General features: G+C 46.6%; 1 protein-coding gene across 1 annotated transcript in view; it reads right to left on the bottom strand.

Annotated features, from left to right (window-relative positions):
- Positions 1-1,252: 1,252 nt before the first annotated feature.
- The window catches only part of GLRX3 (glutaredoxin 3), a 31,510-nt gene continuing 15,926 nt past the window's right edge, over positions 1,253-16,836 (bottom strand). Inside the window, exons 5-11 of the mRNA XM_004374937.3 lie at positions 11,950-12,122; positions 11,662-11,723; positions 9,597-9,654; positions 7,582-7,634; positions 5,500-5,539; positions 5,318-5,410; positions 1,253-1,555 (exon numbers count right to left, since the gene is read on the bottom strand). Of these exons, the coding sequence (XP_004374994.1) occupies positions 1,505-1,555; positions 5,318-5,410; positions 5,500-5,539; positions 7,582-7,634; positions 9,597-9,654; positions 11,662-11,723; positions 11,950-12,122 (530 nt within the window). The 3' untranslated portion in view covers positions 1,253-1,504. The remainder of the gene's footprint in view (positions 1,556-5,317; positions 5,411-5,499; positions 5,540-7,581; positions 7,635-9,596; positions 9,655-11,661; positions 11,724-11,949; positions 12,123-16,836) is intronic.

The following is a 16,836-nucleotide window of genomic DNA, read 5'->3' as shown; positions in this document are numbered from 1 at the left end:
GTTGTTAACCAATGTCATAAAACAACATGTGTACTACTGTTTCATGAGAAACTATTTGTTCTGTAAGCCTTCACCTGAAGTACAATAAAATATATTAAAAAAAAAAAAGGCTGACATGGTAGAAAATACAAGAGGTGGCGCTTGTGGACAGAACAGAAACCATGAAAGCAGTAAGAAATGACTTACGTCTGGGGTGAAGAATCCAGAAACTGTGGGCTCCTGCCCCATGACTCACACACATCCCTCAAGCCACTGGCTTCATGAAATTTCAGCTGAAATTCCATTTTCATTTTGCATTTTAAAGATTTACTTATACAGTGACTTCCATTTTAAATTAAAAAAAAAAAAAAAAGTTCTCATTAACCAATGCCCCAAAGGGCCCCTGTAATTACACACAGTGGCAGTAAAGTCCAGCAGGAGGGGCCCTCGTGACTCCCAGCAGGCAGCAGGTGGCCCTCTGGGACACACCCCCCAGTGTAAACCAGCCATCTCCTCCCTACAGCCGGACCCAGCCCTTCAACAGAACCGCACGCGCCCCTCCTCGGCTTTGTCACTGACTCTGCACTGCCTCCAGACAATGTCACGGAGCCTTAACCACCAAGACCAACACACTGGGACAATTTACTGCAGAGAACACACGCCACACACAGGTACCCGAAAGTCCAGAGAACCGTGGAGGCTGACTCAGCCACCCTGTTTAGGGCACACACGGCAGATGCCTAACAGAGCAAATACTCATTAAATATAATTGAGATTCAGATCAGAAAGACTGTTGAAATGTTCATGGACCTCAGACTGTTCTCAACATATCTGAAGGGCTAAATCAACACTTCATCACGACTGAATAAGCTGAGATGCTTAAGACAAACCGACAACACTTTCCTGCCCCTTGTCTCAGCTACCCATTCTTCCAGATGCTCTAAAAAATGCCTGCTGCAACAGGCTTGATGGGAAACCACTTCCCTCTCGAATGTTTCCTGGCAGCAACCCACCGGACTGGTGCTGTCTGAAACGAGTCTCTGACTTTGCCCTTCCATCAGTGCCAAGTTCAGGGCTGCAATCAGAAAATGACTTTTAGCTGAGTTTTACCAAAGCTGTAAAGAGACCTTTCAGCCAGTGAGGGGCACCATTGGGCTGGCATGAGCTGTTGTGGATGACAGACGGTATCACAGTTCTCCATGTTCTGAAGGCTGTCGATTTCTTAATTGCTACAAGATGCTCACAGATTATGAAAGAACGAGATTCAAATGGGTTAATTACAGTAACTGTTTAACATCACTGTAAAGATACACTTTTTTACACAATTATTTTCAATTGAATTTGAAGAGGTTTATTGCATTCTATTTTCGGTGGAAAAAATGAAACATACATTTAGCAGAACCTTGTGAAGTACACAAAGCGACAAGAAGCCTTCTCCTCCTGGCCCGCTCCTGAGGACTGCATCAGGAGAGCCCCACTGGGATCAGTCTCTCTTGCGGCAGCTGGGCACCAAGTTCAACATTTACTAATTTTCTCCTCTCAGTATAGGCAGCAATTCACCATTTTCTTTTAGTTCCTAAAAATAAACATAATAACAATGTCTATGTATATGTATGTACATATTGTGTATGTATAATATGAAGACATCTGAACAATTACAGTTTGAATCTGTATCTGAGAATCAAAATAAACACCTTCTTGCATTGAAATGCTAGTCTACCAACACACTCACGCTAAATACTAAGCCCGAAACACTGAGTCCACGATCAGATTACAAAGTTAAAGTAAAAAGATTTTCTAAAACCAACAGACTGTTCAGCAAACAATGATCTAACAATGAAGCACCCAATCTAAATGACAGCAATAAACAGAAGAAAGGTTCTAGGTGACAGGCAAACACCAAAGGTGAAGGAAGAGCAAGGGGCCGGCAGCCGGCCCCTCCCTGTAACTAACTGCACAGGGTTCCTGCCCACTCACTCGCCAGTGAGCACGCCGGCTTCCCTGCAGCCACCCAACCTGGCCACAGTCTGTGCCTCAGGAAAAGCCACCGTGCTGGCAAGACATACAGACCGCACACCGTGACAGAAAGACGTGATGGTTCAGAAACAGAGATCCAGCTCCGGAGAGCTGTCACTAGGGGACCGGACTGCAGGGCGGGGTCTACACCTTTCGTGCCCGTTTTTCAGATTGAAAATCTGGAGTGAAGCCATCAAGTTTCAAATAGGGTAATAAAGGATAAAGAAGATTTTCTAGTTTAAAATTGTTTACTTTGATGCTGCATTTAGGTTATCACTAAGCAGCATAAACATTAATGGATAAAACCATTAAAATCCACACCACCTCCTCAGGATTAGTCCCAAATGGGTGTGACTCTGCTATACAGAAACCCAGAGACCCCACAGTAACTTTCTGGGACCCAGGGACTTTTCTGACCAGGCAGTTCAGAAGGCAGCAGGCCCCGCGGCGGGGCGGAGAGCCAGGCGGCCCCCCGTACAACCTGAACTCAGCAGCTCACTGGCCGTGGGGCCAAAGACAGCTCGGCTGACTGTTCCGTGTCTGCGTGTCCTTTCCTACTGACCGAGCAAGACCTCTCTCTCAGGCCACCGCAAGCAGTCTGTGACAGCGTACCTGGCACATCGCGAGCGGCTAAAGCATGGCGGTTGTCTTCATCATCCCCGTCACCAACGTGAGACAGCGGCTTCCACAGTAACCTGGTGTGACTGGCCTGAAACTCCTAGACAGCCTGTGTCCCGTACAAACACCTCTGCAGCAGGAGTGAACGGCTCACCCCTCAGAGGAAAATGAACTCCACCAAGTACGTCATCAAGTACGTCACCAGGTATGCCACCAAGTACTTCATCAAGTACACCATCGCTCTCTGGACACCAGACTGACTGGGTCACTAAGTCATTCATTCATCCAGTCACTCAACACAAGAGGGTCGACCCTCTGGAACATGACCAACGCTCTAACTGAACTAACTAAAGACCATGACTTGCTCTCTGCAAGAAACCAGCCAAAAGCCACGTAAGCGTTCCCACTTACGTTCTCCAGGAAAAATGGGAACAGTCTATCACAAACTTCCAAATGTGTAGTTCTAGCAGATGAACAGAAACAGTCATACACTGCCCTGTTATATACCTAAAAAGAAGTGAGCCAGGCAGCTTAGTTTTAGAATTAAATGAGATGTATTGCTCGCATCTTCCCGAGAGTTAGCAACAGCGAAGGCACAGGCTATAAAACACTCAGACGAGAACAAGCTCCAGAGTATTTGGGGGCTGACGACTGTGTCTTACAGAAATAAAATACAGATAAAATAACAGATGCAGATCTATGTCGCTCCAGGCTAGTCAAAAAAGCTCCTCTGTCACCCCTTCTTTTTCCTCCAGGAATGAAACTGTTTACTAGGAACAAGCCTCACTGACTTGTCCAGCAAGAGCCGAACAGAAACCTAGAACTCGGCCGGCAACCAGCCCTACAGACACAGCCACGGGATACAACAGCCCCGGCAGGAAAGGGCTCCATCCCATGTCGTAAACTACCTGGTCCAAAGTCTTGGCGCCACCTCGGCGCTGGGCTGGAGCTCCCCACCTTGCCAAGCAGGTGCCGACACACATTTACCAACAACTGCAGGTAGCGCTACTCATGACCCGCTTCCCACCTAAGGTCAGCAGCGTGACCTCCAACCCGCCAGGCAAGAGGCGGGCCTGCAGCTGTCTCCACACTGACCGCCCACTACTCACGACCCGCTTCCCACCTAAGGTCGGCAGCGTGACCTCCAACCCGCCAGGCAAGAGGCGGGCCTGCAGCTGTCTCCACACTGACCGCCCACTACTCACGACCCACTTCCCACCTAAAAGGTCAGCAGCGTGACCTCCAACCCGCCAGGCAAGAGGCGGGCCTGCAGCTGTCTCCACACTGACCGCCCACTACTCACGACCCACTTCCCACCTAAAAGGTCAGCAGCGTGACCTCCAACCCGCCAGGCAAGAGGCGGGCCTGCAGCTGTCTCCACACTGACCGCCCACTACTCACGACCTGCTTCCCACCTAAAAGGTCAGCAGTGTGACCTCCAACCCACCAGGCAAGAGGCGGGCCTGTAGGCATCTCCACACTGGCCGCCCGTGCCTCCGCCAGCAGCCTGCTGTGACAGTGTGCGCTTCTCGGGCAAGCCTGGCCCTCCTTCTCAGCCCCTCCTCAGCACCCCCACCCCACCTCCTGCCCACCACAATGTCCAGGCAGGCCTGAGGTGGCAGAAGGTGTGGGGACACTGCCACGAAAGCCTCCTCCCTCCTGCGTGGTGGGCTGAGCAGTACAGCCATAAGCAAGCAGGTGCTCGCAGGTGGGGCTGTCCTGGGTCCTAGACTTCACATCCTACAGGGAAGGTCATGTCCGTTTAAAACCCAGTGGGCATTTATGTAAAGTCTTTCATCCATCCATGCAGCCAGCCATGCAGCACACACTCACTGAGCTCCTAAAACATGGCAAGGCCCCTGAAGGAGTCAAAGCCGCGTAAGAAACGGTGTCCTCTCTAAAGGTGCTCGCAGCGGTCTCACACGGTAACCGCACCTTCTAGCGGCTGAAAGCTGAAGAGGCACACGGAGAGGATCCGGCACGAGTCCCTGTCTTTGGGACACAGGGTGCTGAGTCAGTGACCCCCTGCCGGGTCACTCAGCCAGCTGTGACAGAGGCCTGAGCCTCCGTCCCCGACCATGCTTCCAGAGCTCTCACCCCACGCACCCTGGTGTCTGTGGCTGCAGGAAGTGCTGATTCCAGAAGCAGGAGCAAACACTTCTGGAAGAATCTGTGAATGACTCACAGACGAGCTGGGCCTTGAAGATGAAGAACACAGACTCAAATGTAGAATACGCAAGAAATCCAAAGCAGAGGAGACAGGGTGAAAAGCGGAAAGGCAGGACAATGTGGAAGAATGTTCTACAGGACTCGTGCAATGTGAGAAAAAATAAAATCGCATTAAGGGTGATTTCTGCCATAACCTAAGTTGCCTGGAATGCCAAATTACTGAACTCTGGCTGGAGGTCCGCCAGGCGCTGACGAAGGTTCTAAAGAGGACCCAGCGTGCCGGGGGGTCCACAGTGAAGAGGATCTGACGAGTTCAGGTAGCAGGTGAGAATACGCGGACACAGCAGTGACAGTGAGGAAACCAAGACCGTACGGATGCGGAAACGGTAAAAATGGTCTGCAAGTGACCAGCCGTGAGGCCAGGGAAGAAAGGACTCAAGGACAACCCCAAAGTTTCCACTCACCATGAAATTACAATTTCTACACATGCCGAGACTTTCAGCTCTTCCAGATGTAGAATGAATTCTGGCCTTACCTTGACAATATCCAGTCCCCCAACGAGCTCCCCTTTCACGTACAGCTGAGGGTACGTCGGCCAGCTGGAGTACGCTTTTAACCCTTGCCGCACCTAAGGGAACAAGGTGAGCCCTGAGCCTTCATCTCAGACCCTGACACTTAAGGCTGAGACTAGGACAAAGCAGAGAACAGAGAACTTACTTCTTCATCCTCCAATATGTCAAATGTCTCATATTCAACACTGCAAAAATGAGAAACATTTAAACAGGAAATACAGTTTTAAACAAAAATCGTAAGACCTATTTGCTTTTTAGAAACAGTCAAGAAAAGTAAATAAATAGGATTTCAATGCTAGCAAAATTTACTGTAGAGAATAAAAATAATTTTACTTCCTAATCTGTCAGATACTACACAGAGTAAGTCATCCCAAGAGACAAATACATCTGGATTTTCCTCTAGACAGTAGTGGGTCAGACCAGGGTCGGCAAACTTTACTGCAAAGGGCCAGAGAGAAACATTTTAGGCTCTGGGAGGTATACAGTCTCTGTAGTAACTACTCAGTTCTGCTGTTGTCACACTAAAGCAGCATCAGACAACACATAAGTGAATGGATGTAGCTGTGTTCCAATAAAACTTTATTTACATAAATAGGTGGCCAACTGCAGGTTGCCAACCCCCAGTTAGACCCATCCTCACCACTGACGGGTAAGGATGGGTTCACTGAACACTCTAACGTTGCTGCTGCTTCCTCCCCTACTGGACGCTGTCCAGGGAGCCAAAGATGCTGTGCAGCTGTCCACGGACTGGGGCTGGTGACAGCTGGCTGCGAGGGAGGTGCTCCCTGGTGGGAGGCAGGTACCCTGCTGGAGTGGCCAGGCTGCCATCAATCGCACCCCACAGAGATCTGCTTTCCACACTCAAACTTATTTCAGGACGCGTATGCAGTTTTTAGTATACACAAGGCTTCTGTGCTGTGTAATGAACACCACTTGTATAACTGAATGAGGAATTGCTGTATGGAAGCCCAACCCCATCTACTCGGAAGGATTTCACTGGGAGGTGGTCAGGGAGTTAGCACGGCATGACTAAACCCCTGAAGGGTGACTGTGGGTATACAGGCAGGTCCAAGATGACAAAGAAAAGCCACGTATAAAAACAACCAGTGTTCCCACAAAACCAGACCCTCTGCAGGCAGGTGCTGCCTGCTCATTACGTGACCAGTTCACAAGAAAGCACCCTCAGTGCGTAAGACAGGGCAGCAGGAAAGCCAGCAGCAAACACCAGAAAGGAGGGTTTGAAAGAAAAGCAAAAAGAGACTGAAAAGAAAAGGGGGGCAAAAAGACCCCCACAATGTTAATCTGCCCTTCAAGTTGGACTAAAGAAGCCAGGTCTCCTCATCTAAACCCTATGGTAAAAATCATGAGTTCTAGAACTATCTAGAAGGGCTCTAGGGATGACTGGGTCTGAGTGGACAGGATGTGGAGTCCTAACAGCTAACACGTCTCCTAAGAGTTCTTTTAAAGGGGAGCTTTCACGCTCCTATGCACATTTGGGACCTCGCCCTCAACGCTGCCTGTCTTGGCCAGTGAGGGACAATCCATGGGAAGGCAGGAGAAGGAAGCCAGGCGCCTTCTGCACACTGGGACGCCCAACTCCATCGCGCCCTCAGGCCCTGTGAGGTAAAGAACCCCAGAGTCCCAGTGGCCCCGCATTGCACAGCAGTGATGTTTAGCAAGTCTACAGCTGGGGGCTTGGGCCAGACACAGGCAGCCTCCTCCCCAGCCCCAGAGGAGTGGCCTGGAGCAGGCGGAGGGGAAGCAGGTTGGCGGCTAGAATGATGACACCCGGGCTGTGTCACTTACCCTGCTCTTCAGAACAGACAACGCGGCTCAATGTGCCCTACCAATTCCGTGTTTAAGAACTAAAAAATACTTTAAAGAAAAGAAAAACAACCTATAACGTGCTCTCCCTGCAATCCTGACGCACGGTAAGAACACAATTATTAACTTTCCTCTGGGAAAGGAGACAGTTATTTCAAAGGTTGCCTAAGAACCTCCTTTATTTTACTAACGTAGGCTGACTACGGCCAGGAGAGTCTGTTCTGGTCTAAGTTAAAGCACTCACAAAACATTACAATAAAACCAGATTAGAAAGGAACAAAGACAGATAGACAGACAGACAGTATATAAATAGATACAGGCAGACATAACTGAAAAGCATAACTAGCAGAACTGAAAAGCTGGAATTCTTTAAACACATCATCTGAAAACAAGATGTACATACTCAGTACTATTTAGTATTTCCAGAATTTGTTTGCTGAATCCACATTTTGCTTCCTATATTAAAAAAAAAAAAAAAGATGCATTACATTTTTTAAATGATTTACTGAGGCGGCTGTCATCTCACGCTTTGTCAGTAAATACAGGATATGCACACATATAGCCATATGCTGCTACTACAATTGCTATAGGGTCGCGATAGGGCGGCTATGAGTCAGAACTGACCAGACAGCAGGGAACAACTGTGATTACTAAATGGAGCTACAGGGGCACAGCGGTTAAGCACTCGGCTGCTAACGGAAAGGTTAGCCGCTCAGCAGGAGAAAGATGTGGCGGTCTGCTCCTGTAGAGATTTACAGCCTTAGAAACCCTATGAGGTAGTTCTACTCTGTCCTACAGGGTCGCTATCAGTCGGAATCAGCTCGTTTGTTTGAATGATGACTGAATTCCTAGTTCTCCACATCACCAAGCAGCTGGATCAGGCCAGGTTTCAAGAGGCCACCTGACGGCCCCCACACACACACCTTTCTATACTGACCCATCTGTACATTATCCCAGGCACGTAACTCATAGACTTATTTTTATTTTTATCCACTTGCAATGACATATTTCCAGTAGCTTATAACCTCTGTGGTCAAAAAGTTCATCTCTCTAAGTCAAACCTAGATCTTCTACTGAGATTCCTGTTCATTCTTCACTCACACAGAACCAGTCAGCTCACTCAACCTTTCTGTAGTGATTCCTGTAATCATGTTCCTGCTCCCCACTGGACTTCCACTCCCAGTTTTTTGAGCACTGACCTTTTTTGAGGTTATGGAAATCTTAGGCTTTTTTTTTCATGCCACAGAACCCTAAATCCCTGCAATCTTGTAGAAGAGCTTTGGCACTACATACACAATTTAATAGCTCTAATAATACCGTTTCTAAAATGTATAAATATTTCCTGGGCTTCCAGGGAAAAAAATTGAAAATAAAAATCTGCTTTAAATAATCTCCAAAAAGGAAAAAAAAATGCTTTATCATTGGAAATTATTAACTTTCTCTGTTTTGTTTTAATAAATACGGTGAAGTGGTCAAGAATCTAAGTCCTAATGTAGACCCTTTGGATCCACATTAACACTTCCTCGTTCTATTAGCCCGCATCCTGTCCGTCATCACAGAAGTCACAGCAGCTTTCACACCAGTTATCGCAACCTGACGTCCGTTCAGAGGGAGCAGTGAGCTCTGGATGCACACGACTTGACCAGCGTGTCCTGGCAAGTGAGCGGGGCAGACTGAACCTAGCTGCAGCCTCAGTTTCCCATCTGAGAAACAGGGTGCCCTCCATGCAGCCTAGCGGTGCCCACCTCAACAGCTGGATAAGAACAAACCAACAGAGGTCCATTCAATGCCTGCACATGTTGAAAGACATGATGTGACTGTCCATTGCTGGCTTCTGGACATCTGCATTCCAACCCAAATCCAAACCTAACTTTAGTTTTGCTCAAACGATCACTGGGAGTGATCTAGCAAACTTCATATTCAAGATTATGCACGATCTGTACTTTATGGAGTAAGAACTGCTGAGCTGTTGTATTCATTCACCAGCACGTACCAAGCTCACAGTGGGGCGGGGTTTAACTCTTCATCGTCAACACTCCTGGAGGCGCAGACCCCAGACCTGCCAGGGACCCTCTACTCAGCAAGTGCACTGACCTAGCTGCAGGTTACAAGTCGACAGACTCAAGTGGCAACGAGACAGCAGCCAACAGGGCCAGTGAAGTGTTAACAGTGTTGACCACGTTGGCTGAGGGAGTTTGGCTGCAGAAAGAAATGCACCCCACTGAGATGTGGATGGTAAAGTCAGGCAAAATGCAGATTACTTTGTTTGATCTCCATAAGCACCAATTACGGCCTGGATGACTTCCTGATACCACTACAGCTTCATTAGCTAAAGCAGGAAAGAAAAGAATTAACTGTCCCCTTGATGCAGATGTTAACATCAAAAGAAATTACAAATAAAACCATTGAGTTCTTTACCTGTTTATTTCCTTTCATAAAGAGCATCACAGAAGCTTTATTTGTCAGTGCTTTGAGCCTAAAGAGAGAAAATTGATATAAAAGGGCTCAGCTCGATTATTAAACACTACTTTCGCTCCACTTCATAAGTAACATGCATATCTGAGGGATGGCAGGATGGCAGCTCACAGCTTCGAGTGGTATTAAACAAGCAAACGCACTGACACTTCCTGTATTGCACTCCTCCCTAAGCCACTGTAAAACTCAATACGGCTGTTGAGGCCACAAATGTTCCTTTAAGTTGCAATTTAAGCCCATCAACTCATAGTACTAAAAAAAATAAGAAATAATAACAACCAATTCAATAAGGAATTGTTCAATAAGGGGCCTATATATTAAGCCCATGTAGAATTTTCAGAAGTGGATCTTGTATATTTTCAATCCTACTGCCCACAAGGCCACACTGGGTGGGGGGGAAAGCTGCTAAAATCAAATAAGCTTAACTTTATATTTAAGGTTGTATACAATCTTTCAAACATCATAATCTAACTTTCTCTCTGGAATTTTAATGATCTGCATACGGCCCAGAGTTGAGTCACAAATCTCAGGACGAGGGGCAGCTGGAGAGCCGAAAGGCGTCTCCTGGTGCTGTGGGGGACTCGCGGCTCATGATCTCCGTGTAGAATAAGGTGCGCACGAATGAAGCACACCCATCATGCACCGAGCTATGTCACCTACACTTGCAATAGAGTACGGTCAGCTAATTTGCTGAAAAACAACGTGAAATATAAGAACACGAGATCCCACGCCCAGCGACCCGAATATCTGGATCCAGGGAGCCAGAGGGTCGCTCTGTGCTGCCCGAGGGATGTCAGCCTAGGGCCTCCAGCTCCTGCACTCTGCCTGCCCAGGAGCTCTTTACACTGCTCCTCGCAGCCCACTGCACGTGACTCTCTAGCTCCGTCCAGCCAGCTCCCTGGAGGTGTCTGAAACACAGGGGGCCCAGCGGGTCTGACGGAGACAGGCAGAGGGCAGAGAAGTAAACTGAAGGGAAAACATAAGGGCGTGAAGAGTCCAGCAGCCTTCTGGGGCCAGCGGGCGTAGGAGAAGTGCCTCACCATAGCAAAGACCATAACTGAGGACACCAGGGTCAGCCAAAGGACCAGCAGCATCACCTGCTCACCATCATGGGAAGCCACGTGAGAACAGAGGCACTGACTGCGAAATTACACAGCCACGGAACGCCCTTTACGAGGATGACTTTATCAACCAAGGTCAGACACAGGAGGTCTTGATTATTCAACAGTTTCAGGAAAATCACAAGAGGAAGCTTTACCTTACCAACTCAAGCCCAACTATGAATGGCTAATATGCTGATTATTTAAAAATAAATGCCTTTTTAAGCTACACATTTACATTATCAATAAAATCTCTCCAGGTCCCTCTAAGTCACACCAAAGTTCAAAAATTCGCTAAGATAACTTCTCTAAAAGCTGTGACTGATCATTCCTTCATAAAACAAACAGGTTTCACGGCTTCACAATGACCACCTTGAGTTGTAAGTTACCGTGGCTTGGAGAGGCACTGAGAAACGCCCAGGTCTGTGTGAGCGTGCCACACACACGGCATTTGCTTGGCACACACTAACACCCCACGGCTACTGTGAAACACGGCCCAGCAGCTTCGAGCTGCACTCGAGAAAGCATGAGGACACGCGTCTGTGCCCATCAGTGCTCACTGCTACGGCACCTGAACACCAGGAGCAGGGCCTGGCTCCCAGGGCTGAGGGAAGTAACGCACAGCTGCTCCACTGTACCGCTGAAACTTCCCTAAAACACCGCCCTCCACACAGTCGCGAGGGTGGTGCAGAAATCTCTCCAGTCCAAATTGAACATGCACAAGTTCACATGACTAGTTTAACCGCAAACAACAAAATTGTGACACTGGCATACCAAAAAACTCAAACTCTGGATTTCTATACAGAAAGAGCAAAGCAAAAACCCAGGATTTTAAAATTTTTACAAAATAATAAACGGTAGACTGTTGGAAACTTTTAAAACACTTACAAACTTTTGAAAACACTTACCTTTCTTCTAATTTGGGAGCTTTGGGGCAAATTGTATCTAGTTCTTCAGATGCTTCTAGCTCCTGAAATGCACACAAGTTGAAGACGACACGTATTGTATCCCCTTATTAGACCACAGATCACAGCACTCATCAACACCTCATCAGAAATACTTGGTACTGAGTCCAGGCTCATGTTAGAAAATGCAGACATTCTTAAGAAATGTGTGTTTTAGACTGATCACAGCACTTACGAAATGTACGCTCTAATTGACAGTTCCTCACAAGGCACAGACTTGTCAGCTCTCACCTTAATTATATCAAGCCCTCCTATGAGCTCTCCAGAAACATACAGCTGAGGGTAGGTGGGCCAGTTGGAATAAGCTTTGAGCCCCTGACGAACCTCTTCATCTGAGAAGATGTCAAAACTGCTAAATTGAATATTATGTTTGTTAAGAATTTCTACCATCTGCTTGCTGAAACCTGGAAACAGAAAAAGAAAATAAAGAACTTAGCTTCTCTCTCTCTCTCACTTACACACACACACGATTTTTAATTAATCCAGAGTACAGATTACCTACTTGAACATAGATGTCTGCCTATTTTTATTAGTGATTTAATAATGTCTGAATAATATGTACAGAGAGAAAATAAATCCCCATAACCACTTACCTGACCTAGAACCACACCCTTGTATGTTGAGGTATGGCTTAGCTTTTTAACCCATCTGTGACTTTTATAAATAAAAGTGTGTATGTGTGTGTTATGAACATTTTTTGTTGTGGGAAGAACAATATTGACCAGAAGTAGGGACCTGAATGAACCCCTGGCACCTGCTCCAACAAGCAATGAGTCAGGAGGCCTTGGATGGGCCACCTGCCTCACCTTCCCACTCAGTGAGGGCCTGACTACACATCTGTCCAGTGCCTTCCAGCCCTGCCACCCTGTGAGTCTCTGCGCCTCAACCATGGGTGGGGGAAAAGCTCTCCACTCTGGTTATTTTTAACCACAACTTGGCCATACTGAAAACCCAAACTCAGCTGTCCTACTACTTCCTCTCCAGTAGTTCTCCATCTTTACCATCTCTAAGTAGAGTAAATTAACAATCAAAAGGGATGTGTTCTCTCTTATTCTAAAATGGTACGTACAGCTCATTAAATTTTACAGCTATCTTCTCTGTTGTTATGTATGAACTGTCAACAGACTGATGATGTTCTTTCTCATCTCATGTCACAACCGACAGCTTCTTTTTTTTTAAACTATTTACATTCCCCAACGTATGTAACGTGATTTTTTTTACTACACTATAGTGACAATTTTATGTTCCATGATTTTATTATACTTTTGTGACACATTTTTGTTCCATACTTTTTTGACATCATTTTCTTATTACGACATTAGTACTGAAGAGTAAGAGCTTGACCATCCGTCTTTCATAAATCTACTGGTCTGGACTGAAAAAAGATATTTTTCTCTCCATAAGCTAATTCTTTCCTATTGTTTTCCAGTAATTTGCACCGTCCCAGTCGTTCATACTCATCATTCTTCTTCTAAACACAGACCCAGTTCACTGGGAAATAACCTCGTCTTCAGATCCAAAATTCCTTTAAGATTCAGCAGCACCGGCAATTATTTTTAAACAAAATCAAATCATAAAATTCACTGTAAGATTAAGTGCAAGAGCAGGCTTTGCCTGATGCACGGTGAAGAAGCTGGCTGCTGAAACATGGGTGCACACCAGCTCCAGATCTCCAGCCCTGCAGTTACTGAGATGAAGCACCAGTGTTCACCTGTATCGCCTCTAAGCTGCTTTTCCCACAACTGAAGTGTTCGGTTCATGTACAGCCCGAAGTAAAACACTGATTCTGAATTCTTTCATTCATCTGGGAGTTCATTAGTAAACAGCTAACGGCTGATTGCTGATGGTTACTCTGCTGCCAATATATTAACTCATTTCTACTGTAACTGGCTGCGAAAAAGCTTTACTTTAGCTTCAGGCAATTACATGCAGACTAGAAAGATTGATTGGAAGTGTTTCATTTGTAAGGGTTAAAAGTGGCAGACTGGAAATGTTATGCTTAAGGATAAAATAGTGAGAAGACTTTATTCTAATAACAAAATATTTACGCTAATTTTTTTTGGGAAAAAAAGCATCCATGCAGCAGAAAAATTTTTAGAACCATGTTGAACTATCATACAACGACCATCTGTACCTGTAGTCATTTGTACTCACGACAAAAGATGTGAATAACAAGAATAACTGCCAGATTTCATCAGCACTGGACAACAATAAAACCCTAAGGAACACCCCTGAAGCTGCTGCGCTTTCGTGTCTGATTTAAAAAGTTTAAGACCCAGTTAGCTAAGTCGCAGTGCAGGACAGATTTCTGTACTGTGGTTCAACAACCTTTCGCTTTGCTAAAAGCTTTGTTAGCTAAAACCGTTACATGAATTCCCAAATAACTTAATTAACCTGCATACTCAAAAGTTCAATATTCTGCTTAAAAAGATGTACAACTTAGTATGTCTTGAAAACTGCCTAGGATGTAAGAGTCCTCTCCTTCCTGTCCTAGTGAGGTGCGCAGGGCACAGGGAACGGAATTCGTGGCCACTGAGAACACTTGAGCACAGAGGACAAGACGATGGAGCCGGGGATGTGGGGGCTGGACCTAGGCCAGGCCGACGCCAGGCCAGACCCTGACACGAAATCGAGGTGCTCCCCATTCGTGGTTTTCGGAGGCGAGGGGGAGGGGGTCAAAACCCAAACGCAGGGACACCCGGCAATGGAGCCCCAGCAAAGGGTGCGCCTGGCAGCACTGCTGAGTTCCTGAGAGGCAGCTGCTGCTGCCACAAAGGGGACGCTGCCCGCACCGTGTCTGGGGGCCGAGAAAGGAGCACAAACAATCCTACCACACAGGCTCAGAGGGGACGGCAGAGGGCGGGCATCGCTATGTTCCGACGAGAAAAGGGCGTAAAGACCAAGACTCAGTTCGCGAAGCAGAGCACACAGAGGGGAAAACGGAGTCAGAACAGAACCAAGGACGGGCGTGGTGGACAGTCACAATGAAAACACTTTCCGCTTAGTCCTTATTAAAGAGCGCCAACATCCTAAAATGAGCCACTTACTGCATTTGACAGAAAGATATGTTGTAACAGAAACCAAAATATCGGGAAACAGAAAAGCCCATTAAAACCACAGTTATAAAACCCAAAGAATTTAACAAGTACTTGTACTGAAGGCATCGGTGACTATTAGATCATATTTATCTAAACATCTTTCTTAAAATTCCCTACTTATGTCTTTTATTATCTAAATGTCTGTTCTGAAATACTTTAAAGCTTCTTTTTTCTTCTAACTTCTGAAGTCCTCTAACTGCCACCAGATGCCACGGAGACAGTCAACAGAGAAACAGCTAGAAAGACATCATACATTCCACCAGACGAAGTCAAAGGCAGGGAGAAAACCGATTACTTCTAAGTTTACCTTGATTCGAATAATCACGAAACATGTGACTCAAAAAGGATCTCCCACACTGACTCCCACCCCACCAAGGGCAAAGACGGAACCGACTGGGACCCTGCATTCACAGGACCCTGAGTCCTCCAGGCAGGCAGCACAGTGAGAGAGGGGACAAAGCACACCCACTCCTCATGGCATTTAGTCTGCGATGCTTTCCAGTACGTCGAATTCTCCTCTGGTGACACTTCGCATGCCTCTCCTGAGCTCCAACCTTACCACTTGCCAACTTCATTATGTCTTACTCATAAGGACTAAGGGACTGGTACTCTTTGGTCCCACAGAAGAGAATTTTCTATTGGCTTTACTGCAGGCTTACTAGGTAGGACCGGTCACAGATTCACCCACATTCTACAGCCAGTTTAACAGCCAGCATCTCAGACTCCAAGGAAGAGAGCAAGAAAATCCATGAGGCTTGGGAGATGCTGTCTGTGCTCCAAGCCCTTGCTATCAGGCCACCACGTAAAGTAACAGAAATGGTTACTACACCTGAACTACTTGCCACTCCCATTAAAAACACACACACACGAACCAGAGACCGTGTGTTGCCGTTGCTGTCATTGTTGTGCGCCGTGGAGTCAATTCCGCCTCCCAGCGATCCTACAGGACAGAAAAGAACTGCCCCATAGGGTTTCCAAGGCTGTAAATCTTTACAGACGCAACTGCCACATCTTTCTCGCGCGCAGCAGCTGGTGGGTTCAAACCGCCCACCTTTCAGACAGCAGCTGAGCACTTTACCCTTGTACCACCAGAGCTCCTTCGTCTGTTGCTATCTGCTGTTAACCTCAGGACAGAAAAGTCAGCTTTTCAATACACAAACAGCAGGCATTGGCTGATACATACATACTGGCAAGGAAATTTTTCAAGCAGAACCGAGATAAATAAAGGAACCATTTCTCCATCTTTCAAGATAGAATTCATCCTGAAACTTTAAAAACTAGACTTTTCCTAACTTAATATGTCATCTGATAACCATACAGGGGAGAATTTAAAATTAAATTTCTAGTAGAAGCTTGGTTATTAGTATAAAGCCACACTGGACATGCAGTAATCACATCAACACATGCTCAATTTTACTGCCACCTATTTTAACAAATTCCCTCCTGTACAGCTGAAAGAAATACTCCTAGATTCTCAACAGCATCATCAAGAGGCATTAAATGCTCAGTTATGCAGCCTAATAATGTTGTATTAGGCATATAAAAAAAAACCCCACTGCCCTCTAGTCAATTCCGACTCCTGGCGACCCTGTAGGACAGAGCAGAATTGCTCCATAGGGTTTCCAAGGCTGTAATCTTCATGGAAGTAAACTGTCCCATCTTTTCCTCCCGTGGAGTAGCCGCTGGGTTCGAACTGCTGACCTTTCAGTTAACAGTCGAGCGCTTAACCACTGCGCCACCAGGGAAGCATAGTAAAAAGAAGACAACATAAACCCCATCCCAGAGGTGTTGGATAATTCCAACGCTTACTTAAGGGCAAAATTACAAACATACGTGTGTACAGAAAGTGAGAGTGACTGCAAGCCACAGGAACAGGAATCTTTACGACACCCCAAGTACGCGCTGGAGTGACAGCGAAGAGCGCAGTCACTGAGACAGCGGAGGCCATCAGGGAAGGCAGCAGACACCAGGCGGGCGCACGGCACTGGCAGAACTCTGCAGGTTTTTACCCTGCCGAGCC

This window comes from Trichechus manatus, unplaced genomic scaffold (assembly GCF_000243295.1).
Source record: "Trichechus manatus latirostris isolate Lorelei unplaced genomic scaffold, TriManLat1.0 scaffold00031, whole genome shotgun sequence".
Classification (NCBI taxonomy): Eukaryota; Metazoa; Chordata; class Mammalia; order Sirenia; family Trichechidae; genus Trichechus; species Trichechus manatus.
Note: the sequence above shows the minus strand (reverse complement) of the source record. Positions and strands in the feature narration are given on the sequence as shown.